Consider the following 12559-nt stretch of genomic DNA (forward strand, 5'->3'; position numbering starts at 1 on the left):
GGTTTTTATGGCAGGAGTGATTACTGGATGAGCACTAAGTGTGCCTCTTAGAGAAGGCCCCACTCAGCCAGCCACACCCTCAGCTGCACACACACTGCCAGGGAGAGAAACAGAAAGGGAAGGGGAAAAAAGAAAACACAAAATACCCCAAACACAAAACCAAACACCGAAACAAACGACACCATGACAAATTCTTTATTAGTTGATTTGCTTTTCCTGCTTTAATAAGTCAAATTATCTGCCATGATAGGCCTAATTTTTAGTAAAAAAGCTTCCTGCACCTTACTAGTTTGAGGGCACCCTGAAACTTTTGAACTGCCACTAAAAAGTTTTATTACAAGCACATTTTTCAGTCATACAGTATCTAATTTCATTCTTCTCCTGGGGCACCACATTCTGTTTTAAGAGCATCTTGAAGCTTTTGAACTGCCATTTGCACATTTATTCCTTTCAGTCATGCTACATCTAGCTGCACCATCCAGCTCTTAGGGCATCTTAGTGTGATCTGGTCTGAGAGCATCTTGAAGCTTTCGTCATGCTTCAGCCATGCTACATCTAGCTGCAGCTTCCTGCCCTTAGAGCATCTTACTGCACTCTAATCTGAGGGTATCTTGGAGCTTTTGAACTGCTAATAGTACATTTTATTCCAATGGCACCTTTCAAACATCTTCCTCATTGAAAAAAGGTGAAGCTGTTTAAAGTGTTTATTTATGATAAAACACGACTGCTTTACTCAGTGTCACCGGGAAAGACAAAATTTTATTGTGGTTCCACACAACATTGGCAGCGCCAGCACCGCCTGATTTAGATTTACACACAAAGATAAAGAAATGTAAAACAAACAGACAAACAGGAACAACATGGACTTTTGCTTTGCTTTCCTGTTTAATTTTTCTTAAAAATGCATTCAAATATATAGATAATAAAAACATGAAAACGATGTAAAATGTTTCCTTTTGTCTTTTCAGTTTAGAGAAGCAACAGTAAAATCCATTTGTACAAACAGACAGGCAGGTGTTTCATTGACAGAAGAAGAAGTGATAGTTAACAGTTGAGATCCCTTCCTCCTCAAACGGCACTCATCACAGATAAAACATTTTTATTAGTGCAACTCTATATTTCTATTAATGAACCTGAGTGGTTAGGTCTATACCAGCAGCTGTACAGCAGTTTTCAAATAGAGAACATTAAAACTGGATCTCTTATGAGAAAAACTCAAAAGTACAATTACAGTTAAGAGGCCACTGAGGGTTGTATAATGTTACAGTGTTTTTACCATAAATTAATTACTTGACATTTTTGTCTTTAAGGTTTATGGTGATTTATGTGCATATGCATATGCAAATAGCATATAGCCACCATGTGCACATACTGTAAACACATTTTAAAATGCACATGGCCCTGTTAAAATGAAATAAAAAACATTTTCCTTTAATCCTGAATGTGCTTACAGTGGTTACAAACTTTTTGTTCAACAATGTTAATGTGAACTTTGTATTATAATGCTCTCCACAACCAAAGGAGGGCATGGAGGGCTTAAAGCTTCAGATGCCAGTTACTTACTGGACTTAGAACAAGGCTACTGATGAATAGCCGGTAGTTTAAAGTGGCTGGGCCCTGAATCGCAGGATTTCATCTAGCCACTCATCTCTAAGTAGAAACAGGCACAGATCAAACCAGCATTAACAGGAAATCCAGCCTGAGAACCACTAGAACAGGCTTCATATGTGGGCTAATTTGAGCCAGGTACACAGATGATAGCCACTGTTCTATCGGGTTACGTATAGCAGTGGTGGCTGAAGCACATGCACTCCTTGAAGTCTTGAAGTTCTCTCACTCCAGACAGGACAGTGGCTTCTACTTTGTTTTTCTCTCATCTTTTCAGATGTTCTCCTTCAGTTCTGCACAGTCCAGACCTCGAGGTCTTGTACAATGAAGTCCTCCTGTGTGGAGAGAGGCGCGTTGCGGAAGGTGGGACAGGAAAAGCTGGAACCATGGTACAGATCAGCATCCAGCCACAGGCCAAAGCCGCCCCTATACAAACCAAGGAAAAATGGAGCTTTAGAGTTAAATTTTTTTGAAGCTATTGATGTTTTATGATTACATATAGCTGATGTTGTAATCTTGCATATCTCACAGAGAGCAGTTAAAGTATTAAGTATTAAGTATTTTTATGGTCTTGCTCGTCATTGCATCCGCATTAGATGCATGCCGCTGTTAGATGTAATCGCTATTTTCCGTCAGTGTGCATGTCTGTATTTTATAGGGGCAATCGATAACCATATAACTTACCCGCCTCCACCAATCTGCAAAGATTCCAAGTTGCCGCCCACAAAGTAGGAGTTCTCCCCGCTCCACCTGTACGCCTGGATAAATGCCAAAATACAAGACATAAGAAACTTCCACTAAAACCCAGTACACCAATCTAAAATATATGTCAAATTCTAGTTATGTTACATAATGAGGTAAAACATGTTCTCTTAAACGGTTGAAATACACAATCTTTTCCAGTCTTACCTGGAAGTCTGGGTTGAAGCTGAACAGGAAGGTTTCTCCTGTGCCGTAGCAGTATTTACTGACTCTGAATGGATCAGAAGAAAAAGCTCCAAACACCTGAAAAGTGCAAGACACCAGGTCATTAAAGGAGTACTTAAATATAAACAGTTCATCAAAGTATCAGTTTGGCCACATATTTTTTTGTATTGGCAAATTTTGGAGAGTGTAAGCAAGATGCAAACCTTTTTGTGCATGTCTTTAATGACCAGCAGCACCGGACTGTCCAGACCAGCCATGTTCCTGTACAGTGTCTTCAGGCTGCTGCCGTGGATGGCGGTGCTGTAAACTAGTTGCCATGGATAACCTTGAGTCCTTGCTGGCATGTGAGCAGCAAGCTGTTGGAAAAAGAGATGTTAATCAAAAGACACCGTATTGATAGATGTACTAATAATTATTACAATTCGTCAAAAGAAATGTGTTGTTGATAGCTGTAAAATCATCCTAAAAATTGCCCAGTTGCCTGATATAACTTACCCTCTCCAGGTGGTGGTCATCGAGCAGCTGGCTGTAGTCACTCAGGACAGGGAGAATTTCGTCAGCCTCCTCTTGGTACTCAGGTTCCTCTGCTTCAGACTCCTCTGAGCTACTGAGACTCAGGCGCCGCTTAGAGTCTTTCACTGTGATGATCTGGAATAGGGCACAAGATGAAAGAAGTTAGTTAGAAAGCACATATTATCAGACATTTTCATACTCTCACTATTGAAATTGTATATCTAAAGAATAAACATGTTATTGCACCAGTAAGCTGCAAGATAGAGGGACAAGTTATGGTTATAGCATAACTAGACTTGCTGGATGACAAGAGAGAATTGATGGATAATGACAAATACTTTTAACAGCCAGAAAGTATCTTTTACCCCTTAAATGCAGATCATCCCCTCACATGATTATATGCTGCATAGTAGTCCTACCTCAACATATGGCTCCACACAGTCACTGGCAAAATAAAGCACTTTGATATTTTCTGGCAGTAGCTTCATAGCTCCCGATTTCTCTGTCAAGCTTTGCACTCTGCTGTACCACATGTCTGTCAACCAAACCAGCCAGTATGCGGCTCTGCTTTTGTACCAACTAGATCACTTTCACTTTCTGTGCTGAAACACTATTGGTTGGATACAAGACAAGACTGTCATTCCATTGGTTAGATCTGATACTGAACAGTTTCTTTTTCCTCTAAACCGGAGAGTGAAGTGCAATACTGGGAATTCAGGATGAAAGTTAAAGAGTGGAAGTCCATATATAGAGAAAGTGGGATTGCCCACTCTGGGATAACTGCCAAGCACTTCAATTTCCTGTAAGTCTTGGTAGTTTTTATATATTACTCATGAAATAATCAAGCATTGACCTAATCTTAGCTTTATTCATGTCTGTGTTCTCGTGTGGCTCTTACCTCCCAGTTTTTTGCTGTGGGGTTGACAGGGTTGCTGAGTAGTTTGTTGATCACAGCCACTTTGTTCTTCTCCACCACCAGATAGCGGTTCTGATGTTTCTCCCTAATGAGGTAGCGGGGTTGGCGGTGCTTCTTGTTGCCTTTAGTATAGATATCTGGTGACCACTGCACAAAGAAGGTGTAGAGGTGGTCAACCCTGTAGAGGCAAAAGGACAAAGTGCATTTTTTTTTTATTTCTACAGCAGAAACTCATCATATATTGTAGCTAAATAGCAGATATGAAAATGAAAATGCATAGATTTTAATATGAAAAGCAAAGCATGCAGGGCTTCAACCCTCAAACACCACTACAAATTCATCTACATTATGTTACACTGACATAATGTTAACAGAAAATAATTCAACAGAATCGATGCATGTCACCTCATCTATACTAGAACACAGAAAACAAGTTTTCCACTGAACATTCATGTAAGCAGCAACTTTGAAGTCTTCATGACAGTTGGCCCAACCTATATTTCCCATGAAGGTGACAAGAAAATCTGTTGAGATGTGCCGGGACATGAATTGTAGGAAAGTGAGGCATACTTTGAACAAATTATGCATTAGTCATGCCGGGTTAGGGGAATTTTAAACAACAGTGACATTAAGTAACCCTTATTTGGAGTTATTTATGTTAGATTTTCCTGCTTTCCCCCAGGATGTGTTGAAATCCTGGAAGTCTATTTAGTCTTAGCTAAAGCAGTAATGCTGCAATTTATAATCAAAAAACAACTTTTAATTTGTTTAACCTCAATTCAGCCTTTTCCCCTACCTAACTCTCTCTTTCTGTCACACATATGTAGTCCATCTGAACTGCAACAACCTCTTTCTACTATGTAATGACAAAAGTAACTACACCTTGCCTCTTTTGCACATATATAATAATAAATACACCAGAAACCAAGAACACTAGTCACTTCAATATGATTTTGAAAAAGGTTTATTTCCCATGCATTTCATCTGATTTGAAGTTAAATAAATTTAGAAAATTGGAATCAACATTTTGTAATTCAATATTCTATGCAATTCTAAACTCACATTTTCTTGCCTAAATTAGTTGAAACAAGCAAACCAAAATACAGTTTGATTAAACTCTAGATAACATCAGCATATTCAGAATCACAGCATAACAATGTCCACAGATTCCTTTCACTTACTCTCCAACACTGTAGGCAACTCCCATGGCTGACTGAAGAGGAAGCGTTGATGGTAAACTGGAAGGAGAAGGAGACAGGAGATGGTATGGAGGCTCAGTGCTGAAGCAGCATGTCCACTCTGAGTCTCTGCCATCGCCGGCATTTTATACCATCGGATCAATCGCTGAGATAAGCCCCTTTGACCATTACCCCCTCTCCCTTTCTCCCTCGACAGCTCTGCATGGCCTGCACGTATTCACACCAGGATTTCACAACAGTGCCTGAAAGCAGAGTTGGTGACATATTAACTTGACCTGCTCTGGGTCCCTGTCCTTAGGTTTTGGCTGGTGTCCAAGCAGTTACTGTGTCAAGGTAGTGGCTCAGTGACTGAGTGAGGTGGCTTCACAGAGAGATAAGGGTCTGTCTGTCTGTCTGTCTGTCTGTCTGTCTGTCTGTCTGTCTGTCTGTCTGTCTGTCTGTCTGTCTGTCTGTCTGTCTCTTTGATTGTCTTTTCATTTTACCTCTCTGTCTCTCAGTCAACCCAGATGTCTGTCTGGTCTCTCTTCCCATCCCATCAGTGAAGTACTCTAGCAATTTAGTATTGTACTTTCATAAAGTTAGGGGATTCACAAGAGACAGATTTTTAAAAAACAATGGTCAAAATCGAAGCAGCAGAGTCCAGTATATCCTGACTTTTAGCATTTTGTATGCAGGGCCAAGTTCCAAAAAACACTGGATCCTATTGGAATTTACCGAAATGCAACCGGATAGTGTGTTTCCTTAGAAAACCCCAACCACTTAAATTAACCAGTGTACTTCAACAGAAGTGTTTGTCAGATGGTGAAACAGTTTGTAAAACCACCTCCCCCCACTCTCTTCCAATGCCAGAGTAGGTATGGCCGCCAAACATTTTTTTGTATCTTTCTGAAACGGACATTCCAACATTAATCATCATCATCATCAGGGTTAGGCTTTTGTAGAGTAGTACTTCTCATTGTGTGTATAAAGTTATATGTAAAATTGTTGGACTGCCACTTTAATTTACACTTACATTTAAAGTTACTTAAACTGTACTTGATTTGAGAATCTCCATTTTTCTGCTACTTTCTATTTCTATTTCACTGCATTTAAGAGGTAAAAAATACTCTCCACTACATTCATTTCACAACTACAGTTACTGCTTTGCAGATTAAGATTTTAAAAACCTATGATGAGCATATAAAATACAATTGTACATTGTAATACAATACATTAAACTACAGTGTATAAATTAATTAGACTTCTACTAGATACATCAAAATTCTCCTAACTCATAAATGCACCAGGAGCTATTCTGGATGACTTTTGATACTTTAAATACATTTTTATTGATAATACATTTACTTTTAATTGAGAATTTTACACTGTGGTATTGCTCCCTTTACTTAAGTAAAAGATGTGGATAATACTCATCTCATCAAATGTATTTCTTGCAGCCTGTTAGTCAAACCTGTCTCATAGGTTCCCTTTGAATAAGGCAAAAGGGAGAGTGATTCACATTTTTCTGAGTGGCAAAAAAAAGTGCATGCATGTGGTCTGTAGCAGTTGGAATACTTTAGGATGACAACATCTGAGAATTTAAGAGGATAGATGGTTTTTACAAGAGTGTGATGTTCATAGTGTGTGTGTGTGTGTGTGTGTGTGTCTGTATGATAGTATGTGTTTACTGTTTTTCTATTCATTGAGGTTTTATTGGAGGGTGTTTTTCAGATTCCTCCGGCGTCTGTACTCAAGATGAAACAAACAGTTGCATTGACTCAGATGCAATGTATCTCCTTTATTTTAACAGTCTGCCCTCTATCAGGATTAATCTCAGGCTTGTGCCTAAATGTCAAGATTTAATCAAGGCAGAAAACCTTGATATCAGTGTTGACCATTCATAAATTATCAATGTTCAATACAACCCATTCAGACTTATCAACTTCCAGTGTTTACTATTATCTGTCTACGCTAATGCTCAGACATAATCACAGAGTTGTCTGTTTCTGCTATCTGTGTTCATTAGGATTAATTGGTAAACACAAATACACAGGCCTCTCAATGGGTTTATTTGAACGCTCTGAGCTGTTGAAGCAGTAATCCTATTTGTGAGAGGGTGTTATTTCCAGAAATCTTTGCTTTTATAACTGGATCTTTCAACAGTCTTCTGCTACGATGGCAAGACTGCATTCAGCTATATTACAAAATGATTGTCTATGATAGTGATTCCAGCGCATAAACACAGGTTTGTTCATGTTAAGATATCAGGTCAGGAGATTACAATGGGGACACTCTGGGGTCAAGAGTCAGCCATGATGTTCTTACACAAGAGAAATAGGATCGAGAAGATCAATTTGAGACAGTGTCCGGTCTGACACACAGACAAGATCGATAGGCAAACACACAAGCATACAGATATACAGATACACATGCTTAAGTGGACGCAGGGATATACATGCATACTGTATGTGCAAACACCAATAGACATGCATGCGTCATACATGCACACATGATGCACACGTACGTGTCAGCAGTATACATGTGCACATGCAGAAAAACTCCACTGTAACTACGTCTTTTTTTTTATTATGTGACCTATAATATGGCGGGTGATGTTGTGAGGTTGATCCGGGAGCTTTTAGTTGAAGCTTTTGTCACCCATTCAAGTCAGAATACATGCTACATGTTCACAGCAGCAAATAACACCTACTAGTTCACACTCAGTGCTTTTAACTCTCGCTTTGAATTCTTTGAATTCTGGCTCTGGCTTGCAGTGACAGCAGATGTCTGTTTTGGTTGCCACTTGGAATGTTTTCACATTTAACTTGCAACAGACATGCACGGTTTGCAGTACTTCCTTTCATCAAAGATGTAAACCATCTATATCTTGATGTTTGATTGTATTTTTTTGTTTTTGCTGTGCGTTTGAATTTTTGATTATAGTTGTGCAAGGCATCTTTTTCTCATTTTATTTAGAAATAGTTTGAAAGAGGGGAATACAAAAATTAATCATTAAAAAAATGATTTTTAACTCATCACTGTGAGGCCTAACACAGTTTATCTGCACCGCTTCATATTTCAAAAAAGCTTTCACATTACTAAATATTGATGCAAACCATGGTGGGATTCAGATGAAACTGTTTGTGTGAGGAAAAGACAAATAATATTCTGCCTTTTTAAGGTAAGATAGTGAGACAAAGTGATTTGGAGATAATATTGAAGGTCATTTTGATAAATGTGGTGGATTACTTTTTCTGTAACTGCAAACAACTTTTTCCAAGAAAATGAAAGAGAATGTAGACACACACGACATGCCTTTATCATTTTCTTGGCAGCTGGTTGTGGCATCAATTGTTGCAGAGCTGTTCTTGCGTAATTCTTGAGTAATTCTTGCATCACTTCTCCCCCAGTAGCCATAAATCCTCTCTACCCCGCATGCATGCTTCCAGCCTGACATGGGAAAAACTTCTATGGGTCTGCACACGCATTGCTCTGGGTTCAGTCCACACATAAACACAGAACTGCGAAGACAGGGGCGAAAACACAGAGGCATGCAGGCTCACATGTGTGTCTATGCTCATATAAGCTTGAATAACTTATTTATGCACTGTTTGGCTTTTCAAAAATCTCTAACTGGAGTGACTATTACTGACAGATAAAGACAAAGATTGATGCCATTGTTTTGTTTTATAGTGACTGATTTAAGATCAGCTTCGATTAAAGCCTCATGGGTCTCTATGTGAAAAACCATCTTCTTCACACACAAGTCCAATCTGTTATTGTTTTTAAAAATGTCAGGATTATTTAACAAGATAATTTTTGAGATCACAGTGAAGATTACATACCTCACATTCTTGGCAACCTACTCAAATGCAACTCAGTCAGGCGGCAAAAAACAATCCATCATCAAGCTGTTACTTGTTTGATTCTGTTTATTGTAGAAAATTACACAATAGCCAAATTGAGGCCTGAGACAGAACATATTTAGCTCTAATTCATTGTGAAATTTATTTTGCCAGCATGTAGTTTTATTGCTGTGGAAACTCTTTTCAAACTGAGCACATTAGATTAGTCTCTACAGCAGCAGAGCTTACTGAGCCAACTAGAGAGCAAGAATCCATCAATATAAAAAAGTGCACCAATTGTCTAAATCACTAATTATATTTGGCTGGCTGAACACATCTTGAGCTGTAGGAGATAATACTGTAACTCCCCTCGACATGGGAGGCAAATGTAGATAGTGTTTGACTGACATACAAAATCTGTGACCAAAACTCCGTCGTCATCCTGTTTCTCTTAATCATGAAAATACATTTACTCAGTTTTTCTTTATAACTTGTTATAAAAATGTTTTTTTCCATTACAACTCTTAACTGTACAAGATAAATAAAGTATCATGTTTGGTCATGATGACATACTAACCTTCTTGTTTTTTGTTACAAAATAAATCAGGATATTATAATACTCATAAGTATCATTATAACAATTCAGTATCTTATAATTAGAAAAAATATCTCTTTTACCCAGTGGCAGTAATACCATCATCAAAAACTACAATGGGAAAATAAGTTTTTTTGATTACTATTTTGTATGAACCTAGAAAAATGAGCTTGTACTTGAACGATATTTGATCATATGAGTTTCCACCTTTACTGTAATATTTAGCAAAGTGTTTTTGGAGTCCACATAGAGTTAAAATAAAGTAGTGCAGAGGTCGCATGACCACGAGCTGAACCCTGGAGGGCCATTGATTTTCTACTATCCTAAAGTCCAGTAAGGGTTATTGCTAAAACTCACTAAGTATATGCATGCGGATAGGTACAGGACATGTTTGTGTGTGTGTGTGTGTGTGTGTGTGTGTGTGTGTGTGTGTGTGTGTGTGTGTGTGTGTTTGTGTGTCTGTTCGTATGTGTGTTGCGGAGGCATGCCTGTTCAGATTTTATCTATATATTGTATGAATGTGTATTCATAAGCTATCCAGCATCTGTTTGTGTGCAGACGTACATGTATACAAGTCAACAGTGTACGTGTCTTAATGATAATAAATCAGGACTGAACATTTGTCAATCCATTTCCACAGTCAGTGAGCACAGGAGTTCACTCAGAGGTTACAGGTGAAAGTGTGTCAGCTCAGTTATCCCGCTGGGTCATTTTCACATGTGAATATTTTTATTATATGAACCTGTGATCTTAATTAAGATCAATCAGATGGATTCATATTAATTTTATTTCATTACGGCTATTTCATTACCCCAAAGATATCCATGTTATATTTCAACATGCAGACATAATGCTTAAAAAAACTAATGTTTCAGACACTTCTCTTTGGTACCTGCTTTCAAACACATCACTGAATGTTCGAAGTTGTGAGAGGCAAAGTGCAAAGTAAACTTCCACCCCCCTTTCATCCACCAAACTGTTGACTTTGCACTGAAAAAGGGGTAATGTTAAAATACAGAGTTGTAGTATCCCACCTCAAGCTTTAATTCTAAGGAGGACTCCTTGAGTCTAAGGACGGTAACTGTGTGTAAATGTTTCCATTATTTTGTCCACCCCCCATTTTTCCTTCCCCTCTTTGGTTGTGTATAATCATGGTGTTTTTTTCCCCATGGCTGCATGTTGGGACGTATTAGTGCACAAAACCAGGTTAATGCAATTGTACTTTTGTTCTTTTTTTGTCTGCATGCTGAGAAGCCAAATCTCAGAGCTGGTTTGGACTGGACAAAGCACGGCTTTCATTCCCTGTGTGTGTGTGTGTGTGTGTGTGTGTGTGTGTGTGTGTGTGTGTTACTGTCCTATGTTTTAGGACAAGAAAGTGAAGCAGCAATACAAAATGTTAGCATACAGTACATGCAGTATACATCACACCTGAATTGTAAACCTAAATTACTATATATGGCACCAATATTCTTTCCCTCTCTTTATGTCTAATTCTCTGACCCTTCTAACTCCCCCTGAGGTAAACTGCTTACTTGGCATTTTGTTCACAGATATTTAACTTTGAATACCATGTGCAGCAGCAGTAAAGGACCGATTTAGGCCTGATGGCAGTGTAATAGCCCTGACATTGCTGTGTCAGTCAGAGTTAATCAGTGATGTTTCTGAGGGAGTGAGGTTTCCATTGACCCAGATACAGCACAAGGTGTATTTTGGGGCATACCGGTTTAGAAAGACCACAAGTGAGCACTTCTCAACATGTTCAGGAAGAAACCAAACCGGAATTTCCTCTGAAACGAGAGCTTTCTTTCAGTTTAAATTCAAGTGTACAAGATGAAAGAAGGGTTTAACCAAGGAAATTTTTGTCACTTCTAAATGCAACCGCTGCAAAATATTTCCGTCCTTAAAAAAATTTAAGTCAAACCTCATGTTTATAGAAGAGCGTGACGTATATCTCGCCTCACTTAAATTACCAATGCAGTCGTGTAGGCCTTCATGACAAATCATACTACTTAGATTTATCATGATGATGACTGATATTTAATCTTAACAGTGGACAAAATCAGCAGGAGACACTTTCATAACTCTTACTTTTAAGCCACGTTTGCTACAATGTTCTGTGGATGTCGGTCTGTCGGTCCACTGAAAAATCTCAACAACTACTGGATGGATGCCTTGATATTTTGTACACACATTCATTGTCCCCAGAGGAGGAAGCCTACTGACTTTGGTGAACCCCTGACTTTTCCTCTAGCGCCACCATGAGGTTGACATTTGTGTTTTTTAGTGAAATGCCACCACAACTATCTGATGGCTTGCCATGAAATTTTCCCCCCAGGATAAATTGTGGCGATCCCTTAACTTTTCAAAGTGCCGTCACCAGGTCAAAATTTCAAGCATTCAGCTCAGAGCACTAATGTGCCTTCAGTATAGCCTCACAGAGTTGCTAGCATAGCTGCAGACTCTTAGCATTCGCTAACATATTTTAGTGACAGTGTGTGGCTTATTTCACGTGGTTTAAATGTTTGTTCATCTAGTTTACTTAGACAAGAGATCAGTGGCTCAAACGTGCTGACAAGATACAGTCACAGCACTTTTTCTTTTTGTCTCCAGAACCTTTGTACAAGGAGCAGTCAGAGCATTTAAGACCAATAATATTCATCACCATCATCACCTCTTCTCTCTTCTGACTGTTACAATCAATCCTGTATAACAATCTTGGTTTAAAAAAAAAAAAAAGTATGCTGTACCTTTGTCAAAATGTTAGATTTACAGCCTCTGGTGGCCTGCCAAAACCAACCTAACGCTCTCAGCAAACTGAACAAACGTCACTTCTGCACTTTAGACCACATCGGCCTTTACATAGCAACAACCAAGGCCAGTCTTAGGCTCCATCTCCATTTTTTTGTAGCTGTGCAATCTTTTATGGATTTCCATAAAACTAGACTATGAATAAATGGCCCACTTGTGCAATTTTGCA

At 38.7% G+C, this 12559-nt stretch overlaps 1 protein-coding gene across 2 annotated transcripts; it reads right to left on the reverse strand.

Moving 5' to 3' along the window:
- Window positions 1-739: 739 nt before the first annotated feature.
- ncoa7a (nuclear receptor coactivator 7a) lies at window positions 740-5304 on the reverse strand. Of its 2 annotated transcripts, XM_067602205.1 has the most exons (7): window positions 5146-5304; window positions 3947-4142; window positions 3031-3183; window positions 2739-2891; window positions 2518-2613; window positions 2293-2366; window positions 740-2034 (listed from the first exon to the last, which is right to left on the reverse strand). In XM_067602205.1, exons 1-7 carry the CDS (start codon window positions 5169-5171, stop codon window positions 1896-1898), a joined length of 837 nt encoding a protein of 278 aa, XP_067458306.1. In that variant the 5' UTR covers window positions 5172-5304; the 3' UTR covers window positions 740-1895. The 2 variants fall into 2 exon arrangements, with proteins under 2 accessions (XP_067458306.1, XP_067458307.1); XM_067602206.1 differs by lacking the exons at window positions 3947-4142; window positions 5146-5304 and adding an exon at window positions 3468-3885.
- Between the last annotated feature and the right edge of the window lie 7255 nt (window positions 5305-12559).

The sequence above is a fragment of the Thunnus thynnus genome, chromosome 10 (assembly GCF_963924715.1).
Source record: "Thunnus thynnus chromosome 10, fThuThy2.1, whole genome shotgun sequence".
In the NCBI taxonomy this organism is placed as follows: Eukaryota; Metazoa; Chordata; class Actinopteri; order Scombriformes; family Scombridae; genus Thunnus; species Thunnus thynnus.

Coding starts and splice junctions, on each gene's coding strand:
- ncoa7a (XM_067602205.1), bottom strand. CDS start 5,171: ATGGGAGTTGCCTACAGTGTTGGAGA. Junction 3,184..3,946: donor CCACAGCAAAAAACTGGGAG/GTAAGAGCCACA, acceptor GCCCTATTCCAG/ATCATCACAGTGAAAGACTC. Junction 2,367..2,517: donor GCTTCAACCCAGACTTCCAG/GTAAGACTGGAA, acceptor GCATTTATCCAG/GCGTACAGGTGGAGCGGGGA.